The 18,350-nt window shown below is 39.8% G+C and overlaps 1 protein-coding gene across 5 annotated transcripts; it reads right to left on the reverse strand.

Annotated features, from left to right (window-relative positions):
• Window positions 1-3,154: 3,154 nt before the first annotated feature.
• ZNF706 (zinc finger protein 706) lies at window positions 3,155-9,593 on the reverse strand. Of its 5 annotated transcripts, none has more exons than XM_081117253.1 (4): window positions 9,406-9,593; window positions 5,734-5,870; window positions 4,180-4,287; window positions 3,155-3,459 (listed from the first exon to the last, which is right to left on the reverse strand). In XM_081117253.1, exons 2-3 carry the CDS (start codon window positions 5,866-5,868, stop codon window positions 4,192-4,194), a joined length of 231 nt encoding a protein of 76 aa, XP_080973379.1. In that variant the 5' UTR covers window positions 5,869-5,870; window positions 9,406-9,593; the 3' UTR covers window positions 3,155-3,459; window positions 4,180-4,191. The 5 variants fall into 5 exon arrangements, with proteins under 5 accessions (XP_080973379.1, XP_080973376.1, XP_080973377.1 ...); XM_081117250.1 differs by lacking the exon at window positions 9,406-9,593 and adding an exon at window positions 8,921-9,188; XM_081117251.1 differs by lacking the exon at window positions 9,406-9,593 and adding an exon at window positions 9,036-9,152.
• Window positions 9,594-18,350: the final 8,757 nt, after the last annotated feature.

Here is an 18,350-nt window from a genome sequence, read left to right on the forward strand (position 1 = left end):
CCTTCTTTCATCATTGATGTTTCTATCTCTCTCCCCCTCTCTGGGGGGGGGGGGGGGGGGAAGCCATAAGTTTTCAGTGCCATTAGCCCAGCGGGCCTCTAACTTGCAGCCAATGCTGATTTTCCCTCCTTCCTTCCTTTCTCGGTAAGTGTTCTACACTAACATGCAGTATCTGAGCCCCAACTGGACATTTTCCTAAGTCCTTTGGGTGAAAAGATGATCAGAAAACAAAAGTCTGAACAACCTGGTACAAGGAATATAAAGTTTATATGAATGCTTGTGAATAAAGACATTTCAAAGTTTTGGAATCTAGTTCATTTTACCAGATATTTAAGTCTCCGTAGGAGTTTTAAAATAACAAAAACAGATTCAAGCACTTTGGCTGCTCAAATGAAACCCCTCCCCAAAAGATGGTAATTCAGTAAACAGTTTATCTGAAGAACACTTAAAATAGAAGGCATTTAATTTTCAGTTTAATCAGGTAATCCACAATTAATGACAGGATAAACTTTTATTAATAAAACATCTATTTTCTCGGTCAAGTTGATAGATGTTTTATTAAATCTACACACCGGAAGTGTGTAGGATTTTTCTGAAACTTTTACAATAGATAAAACTAGGCTAGTCTGGGAGATCTCAGAATGTAAAGCCACAGTAAACACAACCCCCTAGTGTTGATCTTCATTGCTATACACTCCAAAAATAATGTATCTCTGACCAAAACCAAACCAAACCCCTAACCCCCACAAAAACAAAAATCTAGCACAAATGAATTCAGATTCAGTAGTTTAAATAATAATGTTGGCAAATCCTATCTTATTCATGTGACATACGTCTCAGAAATCAATTATGATGTAAATAATAATTAACTATATAGTATTTTAAATATAAAGCCAAGTGTTACCTCAAACCTGAGTCAAGGTCATAAAGGACTTATCCATCCAATTCAATTAACTGACCTAAGCATTTTTTAGTATTATTTTTATATTAATAGCCAATTACTTCCCCCTTCTAACAACTTAGTACACTTATTCTATAGAGTGAAGTTTCAGAACAATCTTTTCATTTTTAAGAGTATTCTATAGATCCAAAATAGACTACCAGAAAAACAATGAGGAATGAAAGAAATCTCTTGTCACCCTTAGAACTGAGCTCTAAACTCACGAGACAATTCTAAATTGAGAAATTTAAAAAAGAAGAGGCAATATAAAAACTCCTAAAATGTAGAAGAAATTAGACTAGTTTAGTTTTCTTTAATATCTTCTTTAATAAGACATTACAGCACACAACTGAGCCCCCCCGGTGTCAGTTAAACAAGGGGATGTAGATCCATACCACTGAGAATGGAAACAAGTTTAATCTTAACCCCGGCCCTTTTGGCAACTAACGGGACTACAGAATACAACGGACAAATTCTCTCTGAATTTTATCAAGTCTTTGAAGACACCATAACAGTTTTATAACAAACTTTGCTGTGATCTGTTAAAGAATCTTCAAATTAAACAACAAGGATGTTTAAGAATTTTAACTTTCTCCTTATAGCTGATTTAGCTCAAACACAATAAACAGGGATCGTACTAATAATCCTCACATAGAGGATGAGAATTAATGTCTTATGCAAGATCAATGCAGCTATTCCCATCACTGAAATATAGTTAAATATGCCTTCAGCTGCTTTATAAAAAGGGGTTAAACACAAGAAAAAAAAGCTTTTACTCTGAATTAGTCAGTAAAACAAATGAAAAAAAATTTAAACCAAAACTTGTGAATGGTTTTTAAATGATTTGTTGCTAAACATAAACATACATATGTTCAAAGCACTTTAAAAAACCTTTAAATTGTAATTTAACCAGAACTTCTATAATACCCACCACAAGCAATTAGGCAAATTCTAATGCTCTGGTAATCAGCATATAGGGAAATAACATTAAACCTGAAACTCAGGAAATTAAATACATGAAAAAAAATCAATTATTTTGAAGTAATAGTATAAGAAGAGGAATTGCTAGGAAACTATCACCATTGAAGATTTTCCTTGAAAATGTCTTATTTTAAACTTACAGTGAAGACAAACAAGGTGGGCAGAATATGCATAGCTACAAAACAAATGTAGTGATGAGTTACAGCAAAAAGAGGGAATGCACTTTTTAATCCACAGGATCAGATTTGTGGCTCTAAGCAATAACCAGTATTTGAGTGTTCTTCCTATTAACTTTAAATTTTAAATTGAGTTACAGCAGTTTCACTTGTAAAGTTAATAGCTGACAAAAGCAAATTAGAGGAACCCTAAAATTAGTCTCCCTTAACTGGGTAGGATTTACCTCATCCATCTGAACCAACCCACTTCCTCCCCATCCTTGGAACCAAATGAATGTCGATATTGGCATATTTTAATACTTTTCTAGTTCAGACAGAAGTCATACTGTACACAGTCTTTGATTTTAGGAACCAGCACGAAGTAAACTCCTAAAATCAATGACTCAAAAAGGAAAGGAGGGAGAGGTCCTGGGAATGAACTCAGCCACAAGTCATTCCAATCTTCCTGTTAATGCAAAATCCATTCTAGAATTGGTCAAATCATTAACTTCCAAAACTCCTCCAATTATGCATTTCAATTTCAAATTAAAGAACTTGAAAAATTTTCAAAAAATCCAACATAATTTATAAAAGATTAATCTTTACCAGTTCACATATGTTCCATCATATTTTGTACTAAATGATTAGGCTTCCTGATTATTATGACATATACTTCAGAACCTAGTTTTTCAGAAGGGCTCACTAACGAACCAACAGCTTTAGGAATTTATCACTTATCTACAGGGTATACCTGGCTGGCGGCTATAGCCAAGTCACACAGCAAGTTGAAATGCTCCAACCTCAAACACAGGAAACAATCAGAGGGGAAAATGACACGTGATCGCAATATACTAAGGCAGCAGGTAAGTCATTCTTCACCTAGATCGAGGCTGCCAATAAAATTGTGTACACAAATTTAATGAATAAGTCTGCTCTAGTTTAACTAACGAACCTGCCACTGAGCTGAGAGGGAGATAGGAATTGAGCTTATAATTCTAGCTGATGAATTCAATAGATTTTTATAAGGCAAATAATGTGGAAAGTTAGAACAGAATTTCTAGAACCATTTATCCTGTGATGTTGTAAAATCAAAGTACTACTTTATTAAATGAGTTATTTTACACAATATGAACATCAATATAATTACAATTGTAAAAAATTTCTTTATAACAAGGATGGACTGATTTTCAGATTTCCAAATTAGAGTCAACTGTACATTTACACAGAATTGTCTTTGCATGAAGCCCAAAAGGGAACAGCATAAAAATGAGTGTTTCTGTAGCCCCTTTATTTTTGCTGATCAACAGTTTGTTAGAAAAGCAGCTGCAGGTTTGTTACCTAAGGTCTGAGACAGTAGAAGAGTCAAAGGTGTCATGAATTCACCTATAAGACACAAGCAAAATTTTCTGTGAAAGTAAGCATCACACAAATGCAACTTATGTCCATATCAAATGCCTAAGAAAAAACACACAACATGCCTAAGCTATCAAGTTAGTGTGATAGGTCTGTCAACAGGATTTTATAAACAGAACTTTGATTAACTTACTTAAAAAAAAATTCTCACACCACTACCATCACCACAACCTCTTTAGGAGGAAAACAACCCCAACTGCAGAGAAAATGTAAACTGATTATTTTCAAGCAAATACCAAGTTTATACAGTGGACCTACATTTTGCCCTATATTTTAATGCACTTAGAAGCTCTGCTATGCACTAATAAAATATCTGCAAAAGGTACTCAGGAACAGTGCTCTGCATCATTCCTAAGCAAGACCCTCAATACCTTTGTAAAGTTATTTTCATTAAGCTAACAAGTCTCTTCTATCCTAAGACCAGAACTGGCAAGCATCCCTTCATCCCCCCATTTTTGGCTACAGTAGTAAAAAGAACTTCTTTGTAGTTAGGAGTTTCTATTTCATCAGAATATGATCTGGGAAAATGGACTTTTAATAATTGTAAAGTTAAACTTAACTTAAAAAGGGGAAGCAATCAAATCTCAGCTAGAAGGTAAAAGTCAATTTCACAGTTACAGAAGACAATTTTGTTCCTGTATACAACCCTGACATTAACCCCCCAACCCCCCACCAAAAAAGGTCAATTACCTGTAAACAACTTTATGCCTGGACATCAGCCAATTCTGGAGGAAGTGGAGTCTTAGGATGCTTGCTCTCAAAGTGCTGCTTGAAGGTCTTAGGGTCTGGCATTTGTGTCTAATTACAAAAATTGTACAAAAAAAGAGACCTTACTCATAAAAGAAAAATGTGTGAACTTTTAAAATCATGAGCCTGCTTATGCTAGACAACTGATGGCATATAAAAAATGACCATGTAATAAAGATATTCCTAACATATTCCCCACTTTCACATAGTTGGGTCACAGAGAATGAATTCTGCTTATCTAATAGCAAATACGTAGCTTGCACTGAATTATTAGTATGTTAAGCATTGTACCTGAATTCTCATTGAACCTTCATAGTTATCTTAAATTAGTTCCTACTATCCTCATTTTACATAAGGAAACTAAATCCTAGAGCTTAATTTGCCCAATACCTATGCTTTAACCTAGCACTTGGTACTGCAGTTCTCAAATACTACACTATCCTGACGCTCCTAGGCAAGGATCTTCAATTACTTATTCTTTAGAACATTCAATTAAACAAAACATACAGGTTTTCTGTTTTGAGTTTTTGAAATATGTGAACTACTCTAGTACTTTCATGTCAAAGTATTTATCAGTAATTTAGTGAATTTACTTTTACCCTGCATCTCTCCAAATAGAATCTGAAGCTATTCAATTTCATTATTTTGAGTGTACCAAAGCTCATTATGAACAAGATATTTAACATAATAGATCTTCTCTCTTTGGAACTTCTGTGCACTAACTTCAAGGATGGTGAGCTTAAACAAACAGCAAGAAAGAGACTGTGGCTTGAAAAACTTAAGTTTTGTCCAGAGGGTGAATTCTGGAGCTGGACTACCTGGGTTTAGATCCCCACTCTTCTATGTACTAGCTGAGTGCAAGTTATACAACCTCCATGACTCAATTTATTCTTCTGTAAAATGAATATAATAAAAGCACTTTATCTCACTGGGTGGTTGTGTGGGTTTATGGGCTCATACATGTAACACCTGGATCAGTGCCTGGCACATGTAAGCACTCAATAGCAGCTGCTATTATCATTCTCCAAATCTAATAAAACACATTAATTCAATAAAAGCCCTCAATGTTAACAAACTATATAGTTTTACAGACATCCTAACCATGGACTTAGTGATGAGAAAAAAAAGCCAATCATATAACGAGTTTTACTCACTGGTATCTTACATAGTCTTACATAGTTCTAAGTTAAGAATGTGGATCTGACTTCTTTACAAAGCTCAAAGTGTACTTTCACCTAAGAAGGCATCTTTCATCTCCCTGAGGAAAGGGACTGTGCTTTGTTCACTCGTTTCCCCACCTGGGAAACTGAAAGAAAGATGGATTCCTAAACTGCCTGGGAAACTGAAAGAAAGATGGATTCCTAAAATAACCAGTTCTCAAACCTACTATTTCAAGTAAAGCATTTATTTTGTCATGGTTGCAAAATTTTAACCTATACAAACCAATCTCTAATGAAAGAACTATCCATGGGAAAGCTATGTCTTTGTTTCCCTTACCCTACAGACAGTGCAGGTATATATTAAGGCAGCTTTGGCAGCAGCCTTTTGGTCATGTCCTTGTTTCTTCTTTTGTCCAGCTTGCTTTTTGGCATTTTTCTGCTGAGACTGAATCTTCTGCTGTCCACGAGCCATATCTAAAAACAGAAGTTGAAGCATTAGAGTGATTACTTTGTATTTAAAGTAAATAAATCTAAACATGATAACAGAGTTGATGGCTTAAGTCAACAACTGTTAATCAAAATGTATGAGTTTTCAAATTCTCACATACAATGCTATTAGAGAATAAACTGGTATAACCACCGTGGAAAACTGTCTGTAGTTGCTTACTCTATAACCTAACAATTCCACATTGGTAAATATCCAACAGAAATGCAAATGCATGTACACAAAAAGACACAGCATGAGAATGCTCAGAGCTATTGTTTCCGACACTAGAAATAATCCAAATGTCTATTAATAGTGGATACATAACTTGTATATTTATACAATGAAATACTATACAGCATTCAAAAAGGAAAGAACTATGTTATAGGTAACAACATGACCATATCTCAGTATTAAAGGAAAGAAGCCCAATACAAAGAACATGCTTCATAAAGTTCAAAACAGGCAAATCTAACCTGGAAGGTAGTGGATAGGAAGAGCACGAGGGGAACTTTTGGGGTGCTGACAGTGTTCTATATGTTGATCTGGGTAATGGTTATGCAGGTGTGTACACTGGTAAAAATCACTGAGCTATACCTAAGATATTTATACATTACTATATGTAATCTTTAAGAGTTTAGCCAAAAAAGTTTGGCCTCCTTTCCCAATCATTTGTTTGGTCACTCTGCAAAGGTACTTTCCCTTTCCAGTATTCACTGTTGTGACCTGAGACTTAAAACTTGACGAGAAATAAGAGCTGTCATCTAATGCCTCTAAAGGAGATCATAGAAGCAATGCCTCTAAAGGAGATCAAGAAAGCCAACTGTTCTCTTAAATACTTAGGTTTCATAAAACTACTGTGCTATTCTAAATCTTCCTTAAAAATTGGTCTTTGCAGGAATGCTGGACAAGTTATTGTTGCCAGTTGAGAGAATAAACCTTATAAAAAGGGTAAAGATACTTACATACCACTTTCTACTACTGATAGAAAATTTTAAACTTTTAAATCATTGCAGGACATGAACATACAATGGATCTACCTCAACTTCACCAGAAAGGAGTGCTGGCCTTTTTTTTTTTTTTTCCTTTTACTGGAACCCTAACTAGTTAATGGATATGAGGTCAAAGCATTTCATAGAAACACCTGAGCTTCTCCCAAAAAGAAAAAGGGAAATGGAAGAAATACACCAATTGGACCAGTTCCCTCTAGCATTAAACACTGAACTGAAAGTCAAATAAAACGTAGAGGAGGATCAGTGCTTTTCTAGGAAGCCAGTTGGGTATTTTAACAAATTACAAAAATGTTTAGTATGCTAGCCTAATATAAGAGATCTACTCTTACCACAATGGCAAATATTACCAGATGTGTTAGTCCTTGAAGATTAAACTTCCATTTCTGTTTCTGTTTTTAACCAAATTTTTTAAACCATTTGGCTTGGAAAGATTTTTTTTTTTTTATAGTACCTTTAAGTCCAAATGTTACGGCAAGCTTACAAACCTATCCCCATGGAAACAGGTTTAGATACTTATATACTATTTGGATGATAGTACTGTAGTTAGGCATTCAATCATTATGTACATATGCTTCTGTCTCAATGTCTTAGTATCTTACGTTTGAGTACTTCAGTCCTCTCCTGCATCTGAACTCTTCCTTGCAATGTATGCTATGTATGTTAATACACTGATTGTGTGGGTAACCTCTTAGCTGCTTTACACTGAAAAAACCATAAATGACAGGCCACTAATTATAGACGTTTCTTTGATATCTAGAAATGATTAGCTATTCTGATAACATTTTCAGGCAGTAATCTGTACAAAGCAGTCATTAGATACACATTCTTTTTAAACTTTTGTACTTACGATTTCTCCTAAAATAAAACATTACACAGCACTTAACCCATTTTTCCATTGTATCTAAAATTAAACAAGAAAGCCACAAAAGCTTTAATAAATAAGAGACTACAGTAGCTTTTTCTGACTTTTAAAATAGAAAACTTAATATCCGGGAAAGGAAATAGAATCAAACAGTTTAAAGACGTGGGGCAGGCTCCTAACTTCTAACAATATACTGCACTGATTTCCTTTCTGAAAGCAGAAATGCAAACGAACCAACCACCTGCTTTTGGACAGTTGAACTTAGGACGTGCTCTCAAGCCCACTGAATTTTCTACAAAACCTTAAGCATAACTGCTCCTTGACTAAATGTGACAAAATGAGGGGTTAAGAAGCCACTTACAAACACCTAAAAGCTTTTTGGTTTTTAATATAACTCAGTGTGGTTTTCTGAAGGGGCTGCAAAGACGGAAGCAGTAAAAAGAATGAGCTCTTTTGGAGCGAGGAGCTCCTGCGAGTAAAAGGCGGCAACAAGTAAGCGCTGCCCAAAGGTTCCCTTAAAACCCAAACCAGACGGTCGGTCGAGACAAGGTTCTGGATCCAGGAAGTAGGCTCGTCCCCCGTAACCATCCGACACGCAGCGGCGCGCAGGGATCGCCGTCCTGACCCCCGTTTCTCACCACAGCCTTCTGCCAGGGGGCAGATGGAAGCGCCAGCACCAAGGCCCCTTTCACCCAGCCCTTCGCTGGCCTCGCTGCGGGCTCGCCCACCTTCCCTCCCAGACCCGCCAGGGGAGCCCCCTCCTCTCCGGCCACTGAAGGGCCACACAGCCCGCGCCGACCCTCCACTCCTCACGGACCCCGGCCAGGACGCGCCTCCCGGAGGCCCTGACTGCCCGAAACCAACCCCTTCGGCAACGCGGGGCCCCGGCGTCGAGAAACCGGGCAGCTGCTGAGCCGGGAGTAAGGTTACCGCTCAGCTCCCGGGCCGGCCTGCGCCCCGGCCACCTGCAGGGCCCGGCGGGCGCCCGAGCTTCGCCTCCTCCCCGCGGCCCGCGCCGGGGCACGACTGGCCCGGCCGCCCCCAGGCAGGCGGGGTAGGCCGGCCGCCCCTCGCAACCCCCGCGGTCCCCGCCGAGCCTGCCGGCGAGCGCCCGCCCGGCTCCCCGGCGTCCTGCGGCGTCAGCGCCGCCCCCACAGCCGCTCACCCGGGCCGGGACGCTCCTGCGTCGGAGACCGCGCAGCGCCAAGGGGCCGGGGGAGGTGTCGGGAGGCAGGGGAAGGGGAAGCGCGCCCAGCACCGCTTCGGTCTCCTCCACCCACCGAGGAGTGGGAAGGGGGAGAGCCCGGAGCACAACAGCCCGCGCCTCGCGCCCGCCGCCGCCGCGCGCGCCCGCCGCCGCCGCCGCCGCCGCCGCCTCGGTCTCGGGAAGGCCACTGAGGCTCGTGCCCGCGCACGCGCGCAGCTCTCCCGGCCGCCCCAGTGCCCGCCCGCGCCTCGGAGCCCCCGCCCCCTCGCCTACTCGCCTTCCGGCGGCGGGCTCCTCCCCGTCCCCGCCCCGCTCGCACGCCTGCGCCTTTTCCGGTTGCGCTGGCCAATGGCGGAGCTCCCCTATTACATAAGCGCGAGGGGGCGGGGCCTGCCGGCGCCGGCGGGCAGAGCGGGACGGGAACTGCGGGGGTCGTCGCTCACCGTCCCCGCGCCCTGGCCTCGCCTCCAGCCTTCTCTCTATCGGCCCCTTCAGCGCGCCCAGGATCCGCGTGTCCTCGGTTCCGGCAGGTGACGGCCCGCAGCGTGTTTCGCAGGTCGCTCGCTTCCTCGGGTGGCGGCCAGGCTCAGCCCCCGCGTCCCTTCTCACACGCCTCCTCGGCGGCGCCTTCTGCTGCAGCGGCCCGGGGAGGGGCCCGGAGAGGAGCGCCGGCGCGGGGCGACGTGGGTCACCGACTGCGGGGCCCGCCACCGGCGCTCACGGCCGCCCCCCTCGGGGAAGCCGGCGGGCCGGACGGCCGTGAGCGGGCCGCGCCGCCATTGTTTTCTCACCGGGCGCCCTTTGCCTCATTCCCACGGAAACCTGGTTACTTGACCAGTCTCGGGTTTTCAGTGGCTTCAAGATAAAGCCTGACAGCCTTAGTGAGCATTGCTGGCCAAGGCCTCCCGGAACGGTTTACTAATAATTGGGAGAATGGTTAAGTTTATGTTTTTGTGTCTTGATGTACAGGCCACGACTTTGAACTTCCAGTATCTACCAAGTGCGATGGTGCTTGAAAAGGTTATTATATTTGCTGACTTATCTGGAAAGGGCATTTGAGACAGTGGCTTTATTCTGCATTCCCCTACCCCCTACACACGCACTGGTTTGTCGTTAGGTCTGACAACAGCAAAAGAAAAAAAGGGGAGCTTTTGCATTTGACATTCTCAGCTTACCCATAGCCTCCACTCTCCCAAACTTGCCTGTCAGTGCCCGGGAAACGTTAGTTGAATATAATAAATGCAGCTCAGGCCTGGCCGGCGTGGCTCAGCGGTGGAGCACCGACCTGTGATCCAGCAGCTCCGGGTTCTGTCCGGGTCAGGGCAGGTGCCCAGGTTGCAGGCTGGATCCCCAGCGGGGGGCGTGCAGGAGGCAGCTGATCAATGACTCATCTGAAATTTAACTACTTTTTGGCTGAGTGTGGTTATTAATGCTTTTAATTACACGCTTAATTATATTCTGTTTGGTTTTAATAGTAGTTAAAGCCATTAAGCCTCAGAAGAATTTTTATCATTGGTTCCCCAGATAGAAAATGAAAGAGTTGGTCCTAGTGACTTTCCAAGACCTCTTCTGGTCCTTGAACTTCGATGACTTGATCGCTCAACATGAACTTCAGGGTCTAAAAGAATTCTTTTTATGAAAGGCAGAATAAAAATCACCCCCAATTTTATCCAGGTGAAAAGTTGAAACAGCCTGCTTACTATTTATATATAAAATGAAAATGTAATTTCTGTATACCATAAGAGAGCACTCAATGATTAAGGGATGAGTAGAAAATAGCATGAAGGGGGAAATACTTGTTTGAAACTTATGTAATTATATTAATTCTGTTTTTATTTTCTGTAACTTAGGATGTTTTAATATTTTGGGGGCCTTCCAGACCCAAGGAGAGACTACACCTCCCAGGGCTAGCTAATTCCCAAATATAATAGCAACTTGCCTAGGAATATACCTTTTGTACACAAACCAACCATTTTGAGACTATACCTCCAACCACTCAACTAATTCTCATACACCACAACAATATTTTCCCTGACTGAAGTCATCCCAGGGCCAGGTACCAGGCAATTAGAGACCACCCCTATAGCCTTTATAAAGTCTGCCAGAATGATTCATGCTGGCTAATCCTAAAATGTTCACCCTGCCCTGCCTTCCTTTTCCCACGCAAGTCCCAATAAAGTTTCTGGTCTAAACTTTTAACTACTGCTTCTGCCTCCTGACCAAAGCCTAGTGCTCCCCATGTGGTCCTGTGTGGCATGGCGTGCCCCCTCCTCTCTGGAAATGTAAATAATAAATTCTTCTTTAAATGGCATTGACCTCTCCATATCATCATTCAGTAATCTGCATAGATTAAAATTCCGTGGGTTCAAATGAGATGCTGACCTACATTCAACTTTTGTTGCCTGAGTAAATGGGGAGTTCCCTGTTCTCCATGCTCCTTATAGCTGTGGCTGATTGTTTCACTTACTTAGGATGCCTTACAAGTGAGAACCCAGACTTCTAACGCAGTCTCTGTGCAGGCCAGGTGGCTTTGCAATATTTTAGGATCACTCATCAAAGCCCTAGACTGGGCCAAATTTTTAAAATAAAGGATTTAAAAAAAAAATACAGTATAAAGTGACAAGGGCATCCAGGGATAGGAATGGAGAATGGCAGATGATCACAGCAGCCATTGCTTGTTTCTTCTGGAACAACTGGTCATTGAGTGTGCCCTACTGAAGCTAACTCCCTGGTATCTTCCCACATGAAATTGAGTTCCTTATTGCTTAAGGCCTCCTAATGAAAATAATAACAGCTACAATTAATTGGGTACCTGCTGTGTGTCTTTAATCCTCAGATCAGTAGGTCTTTATCTCCAATTTATTGATGAAGAAACTGAGACTCCCAGAGATTAATTATCTCATTGTCTCACAGCTAAGGTGGAGAGCTAGTAAGCAAAGGGCCAGGGTTGAGAATCCAAATCTATCTGATTTCAATCCTTCACTCTTTCCCCCACCCTGCACTGACTCTGGAATGAATCCCAATGTGAAGGATTCCTCTTCCATCTGCCTGTGAATCACTGGTACCATGCCTCAGCCTTGCAAGAGTTAACACAGCCACAGAGGCTCTTTCCATGTCATGACCATGTGCGGATACTCTTCCGGGTTGCATGGGAAATCTCATCACCTCTGGCTCCTGCTTTTTTGTTACCCTCACCCAAGGATATTTTTTCCATTGATTTTTAGAGAGTGGAAGAGAGGGAAGAGGGAGAGAAAAGAGAGAAAGATAGAAACATTGATATGAAAGACTTATTGATTGGTTGCCTATTGCAGGCGCCCCAACCAGGCCCAGGGGTGGAACCAGCCACCCAGGTACGTGCCGTTGACTGGGAATTGAACCCTTGACCCTTTGGTCTGCAGACCGATGCTCTAACCACTGAGCAAACTGGCCAGAGCATGGCTCTTGCTTCTTAATCTGAAAAATGAGGGATTAGAGTAGATGCCATTTATGATAATTTGGATTCTTAAAATATGATTATAACTATGCCAAATATGATGTATAAGAAATTTATATTTTATATCCTTATTTCCAAAGTAGACCTGGAGTACCCAAATATCCAACTGTTTTATTTAGCTGACATTTTTACTTTCACATAATTTCAGAAAGTCAACAAAGAACATAAATTGGTTAACCTTAAAGAGAACTATCTTTAGAGGTTCAGAATTTAAGGTACAAATAACTGGATGTCTTTAATAAACAAATGTGTCATTTGGAACAAATGCAGTATGATGTGTGGGTTCATCCAATGTAGTCATCGGCATACTTCAGCATACTTGGCATAGTTAAAATTTCCAAGGTGTATGTGTGTCTACTTGTCAGTCTTAGTATTTAATTTCACCACAGATGGGCCTCACCAGGGCTCATGCTTCCAGCTGTCTTTTTGTCAGTGGGGATGGATGGATATACACAGATCCTCTCTTGCCTGATCCATCTTTCGACCTATGGCTTACATGTGTCAGATGTTTGGCTCACTAGAATCTGTAACCATAATAGTGCATTATTATCTGTCCTACCAGGAGATTGGACCCAAAGGCCCTTTTCCATTAGCCCTAGAATCTAGTCAACTGTCCTCACCAATCACTCAGTTCAGGAGATGGGAAATTTTTGCATCAGCTGGGCAAGTCACGTTACCTCATTGTGCTTCAGTTTCTACATGTTTTCACAGGGATAATAATACCACTGTGATACTTAATGGAAGCCAGTATTTTGCCTGATAGTGTATGTTGACTACAAGTAGTTGACTGGCTTATAAAATAACCCAACTGACTGGAGAGAAAGGCAGTATACAAAGTTAAAGATCATTGTATTGACTAAAACCTAATTATAACTAAGTTGAAAATTGGCTTGTTTTTAAAAACATTTTTCTCCAAACATTTTCAGTTTGGAGTAAATTTGATATGGGGAAAAGAAATTGAGAGCATAGAAAGATAATTTTTCCTATTTTTGAGTCAAAAGTTTTTGAGGAAAATACATATTCTAATCCCTGATTTAAAAAAAATTTTTTTTTGCTATGCAATAAAATGTAATAAATAAAATTTGCTATAACATGATGTTCCTTAATTTTTGGGCAAACTGTCTTTTGCTGTAACATATTACTGTAATTGTTAGAGTGTATGTTTCAGGTGACAGCACATTTCTTGTTCCTAATATAAATGATTAGCCCGAATTGTGATCAAGAGTGGCGGAGTTAACACTTCAGGTCATAAACCTGTATTGAAATATGAATGAAGGTAGCAGGCCCAAAATACTGGAAATTAGGCTGAATCAGCATTTAAAGCAGGGTGTGATCCCAAATAACACCAATATATCTGGTTGCTGCCTGCTTAGGAAAGGGATGACCTGACTTGCTAGACAAGTCCAACAGAGACTACGTGGAGCCCTGAATTTTTGAGAGAGTTCTCACGTTCTGTTCCCATGGAATGACATGTCAGGTGAAAAGAAAATTGCCAAGAAATGTGCTTTTCAACAAAACCTAAAACAGGGCTATAGGATTTTAATGTGAAAGCAGGGTTTTGGTATTATCGGTGCAGTTAGTTTCTGGGAGCAGTTGGCTGCTGTTTTGCCTGCAATAGCTGAATATTCCATATGCATGTCACTGACTCCTGGACACTGAAAATCCCTCACGTGTCCCAGCAGCACGAGGCACCTGCAGAAGTACTAATGGACAGTCAGTTTCCATCACCTAAAAACATGATCAATCTATTTACTAAACGGAATTCTGGCCCCGCAAATTTGTCTTTATATTTTCCTTCACTTTTTTCCTCCTTCCAAACAAAAAATAAGACAACTGTTGACATTTTCTTAAATCATCGGGAAATGTAGAGAGATTGTCTTAATTCAGTGTGCAGACCAACTAGGACTCCCTCTGGAAAATCACGGGAGACCAATCAAGTCCTGCTCAAATGGAATAATTACGAGGTTGACCTTATATATAAACATATGTTGATTTCTGCAAATAACTCAGTTATATCTTGTCTACTTACTTCTTAGCCTCTTTGTAACTACATTGTGGAATATCTTTTTACATCCTTCTGCTACTTTGAAATCGTCATCACAGCAGGTGAAGCACTTGCTTAATGTGAGAAGAGGAGGAGAGCTTAAAGATCTCTTAACGGGATGCCAAATGGGGAAGCTTCGGCTGTAGGTTCTGGTGGGGTTGGGGATTGGGTTCATCATGGCAGCGGGGAGAAGGGATGACTGCACAGTCATCCCTTCACAGATAAATAAAAGATAGCCTCCAAAAGAGTGAGAAATTGTGCAAGCCAGCCTGGCAAATCAGATAATCACCCCTTTTTATATAAGCAGATATTCCCAGGCAAGGGTTGGAGTTCAGATTGAGATCACACATTTAATTCTGTGTCCTGTATAGTGAATTTCGTGTTAAAAGTCTACAAATCTTTCCCATTAACAGAAGTAATAAGATATTTTCCATTTCTCATTTAAATTAGAAATGTGCATGTTTTCTGTGATTCCTTTTCTCTGCCACCTGGTGGGTTATACTCAAAACTGCAGTAGTAATGTCCTAGGTCGAACTTGTCAACCGATGTTCCTATTTTATGATTTATCTCATTTGGATTTTTCCAAGTGATTGACATATACTGTGAGTAAGCATTTTAAAGCCCGTCATAGGTTAATAATAAAAATCCCAAGGGTATCTAGGTTTCTTTTAAGGTTCCTTTAAAATGTATTTTTATTATTAAATTATTTTTTACTTAGGCCCAGTTCTATGGAGAAGTGAAGTGGTCATAACTTTGGGCAAGAGTCTTGGTGAAGGTCTCTAACTTCTTTTGGATTTAAAATTTTTGATTTTTATTATAGTTGACATACAATATTATATTAGTTTCAGGTGTGCAACAAAGTGATTAGACATTTATATCCCTCAGAGTGATCAGCACTGTAAAGCCTGGTACCCATCTGATATCACACATAGTTACCACATACTGTTAGCATATTCCCTGTGCTGTCCTTTACACCCCTAAAACTTACTCTATAACTGGCAGTTTGCACTTCTTAGCCCCCTCCTTCCCTTTTTTTTTTGCCCACCCTCTGACCCCCATGCCATCTGGCAACCATCAGTTTGTTTTCTGCATCTTTGAGTTTTTCCTTTTGGATTTTTTAAAAAAAACTTTCAAGCATAGAGGAACACTGAAATAATTTTACAGCATTTAAACATATAACCCCCTGCAGAGACTCTACCATTAATATTTTACTTGATTAGTCATGTATCATGCATATACCTCTCCCTCTATTATATTTTTAATGGATTTTAAATTAAATGTAGACATTAGCATACTTCTCCCTAAATGCATTTCACTAATGAGAGTTCAATATTTGTTCATAGTTATTTTTCTTTCTTTTGAGGTAAAGTTTACATTCAGGTGGATGCACAAATCTTAAGAGTACCATGGGGTGAGTTTGGGTCCCCTTTAAATGCCTATAAAATACAGAACATTAGCATCACCCCATTTCCCTTCCCTGTCCCAGTTGATCCCTGTTCCTACTCCATCAACCGCTGTCCTGATTTTTTCCACCCATCGGTGGTTTAGAACTTCACTGTAAATGAAATTGTACAATGTGTACTCTTTTAGTAAGACTTCTTTAAGCAACAAACATAATACATTTATCACATGATGTTTTTACTCAAGCTATACAGTATTTCTTATTTCTTGCCTCTTACCAACAGGTGTCTTTGTTGTGACTAATAATAATCTTATATTTGTTCTACACTGATCTAATTTACCAAGTACTTACAAATCAAGGTTAAATGAAAGGAAGCGAATTACAGAAGGATACATACATGCAGACAATCTATATGTAAATTTTTAAAATACAAAATAAAATTACATCCATGCTTACTTCATTCTCACGTTCAGAGATTACTTATCCCATTTTCCCCGAGGTAAAACTTGGGCAATTTGTTCTTGGAACTAGATAAGAATCCTCATCTTGACTCAACCCTAGCGCGCTTCTAAGTTTTCATGGTATTTCCCTCTTCTACGAAATCTTTATCAACATAATGTTTTTGAAATTCATCATGTTGTTGCTTGTATAAGTTGTTCTGTTCTTTCTGTTGCTGAACGGAATTCCATTGCTGTATAGGTCAACCACAGTTTGCTCATCCGTTCTTCTATTGATCGACACCCAGGCTTTTTCCAGTTTTTGATTATTCATAAAAATTGGGGAAAAATTCTGAGTGCTGCTATGAACATTCTTGTTCAAGTCCTTTTGTAAACATGTGTTTAATATATAAGAGTGAAATTACTAGGTCACATGATAGACGTATGTTTAATTTTTAAGAAACTGCCAGGCATTTTTCCAAAGCGGTTACACCGTTTTACCTTCCCAACAACAATGTTTAAGAGTCTTGGTTGCTCCACATCCCAGCACTTGATGTTGTCTACGTCTTCTAAATTTTCATAAAGGGATGCCAGGCCTACATTCTGGTTAGAGGATTGTTCAGTAAATCTATTTTCCCTTCATCAGAAACATGGGCAAAAGGCTTCTAGGTTCCTTTCAGAAAATATAACCTAACTACTCAACTCTTATCAAAAATTTGGGTATAAGAAATTATAAATAAGAAATAATTCCTTGAGACCATATAGTCCATTCATTCTTGTTAAAATTCAAAGGTCATCCCTGGGGCAGAGAAGTGAATATTTGGACAGCTTTTATCCATCTCCTCCTCATATAATTGTGTTTTCTTTCCTGAGTTTCACTCTGTGTTGTACCTTTAGTTTCCTTTGAGCAGCACTATAAAAAACAGCCACCTGGAACTCAGTTTGTATTTACTAAGGAAACAAGGGAAGACAGATTCTGTATCAAATGGTTCTCCCCAATTCTCCTATAATTCAATTCTGGGGACATCTAGGCTTCTTTTTCTTGAGAAATGGGTAGTTTTTGTTTGCTGGCTTATATTATAGGCCCTATGACTCTTATGACCAACCCTTCCCTCTTTGGTAACTAGGAAGTTTAGAAATTGTGACCTACCTTCTTTGCCAGAAATTCTGATATATCATACAGTTTTGTGTACATAACTCCTAGCTTCATTCTACAATACCATCTTGTTTTTCTCTGTCTTCCTCTCTTTACCTATTTTGATTCTTTTGTATTTTGTGAACTTCCTCAAATAATTCCTAGGCTAAGGTTAAAATAAAGGCTTGTTTGGTACACTGTTTAAAGCAATGATTATTAAAAGAGAATGTCACTAATGATATACATGTATATTTGAAATAGAGGTGAAACACAAGAACAGGTTAAATACCACTTTTATAATTAGGGTAATTAGAATTGCTAGTCATTTAATAATAGCAGCATTATTCACAGCAACCACAGGGTGGAAACAACCTACATGTCCATCAGCAGATGGATGGGTAAACAAACAGGTGTCTATACGTATGATAGAATATTATTCAGCCATAAAAAAGAATGAAATTCTGATACACACTGCAACATGGATGAATCTTGGAAACATTATATTAAGTAAATAAGCCAGACCAAAAAAAGACAAATATTATCTGATTCCACTACACAAGGTATCTAGAATAGACAAAATAAAGACAGAAGGCGGGATAGAAGTTACCAGGGCAGGGCTGGGAGAGTGGGGAGCGGGAAGTTATTGCTTAGTGGTTATAGTTTCTGTTTGGGGTGATGAAAGAGTTTTGGAAATAATAGTGGTAATGGTTACACAACATTGCAAATGTACTTAACACCACTGACTTGTACACTTAAAAATGGTTAAAATGGTAAACTTTATGTTATCTAAATTTTACCACAATAAAAAATTTAAAAATGGGTTAAAATCGTTCTTTTGTGTTTAGGGTAATTAGAGCTGCTAGTTATTTAATGGGCT

The sequence above is a fragment of the Miniopterus schreibersii genome, assembly GCF_964146895.1.
Source record: "Miniopterus schreibersii genome assembly, chromosome: 17".
NCBI lineage: Eukaryota > Metazoa > Chordata > Mammalia > Chiroptera > Miniopteridae > Miniopterus > Miniopterus schreibersii.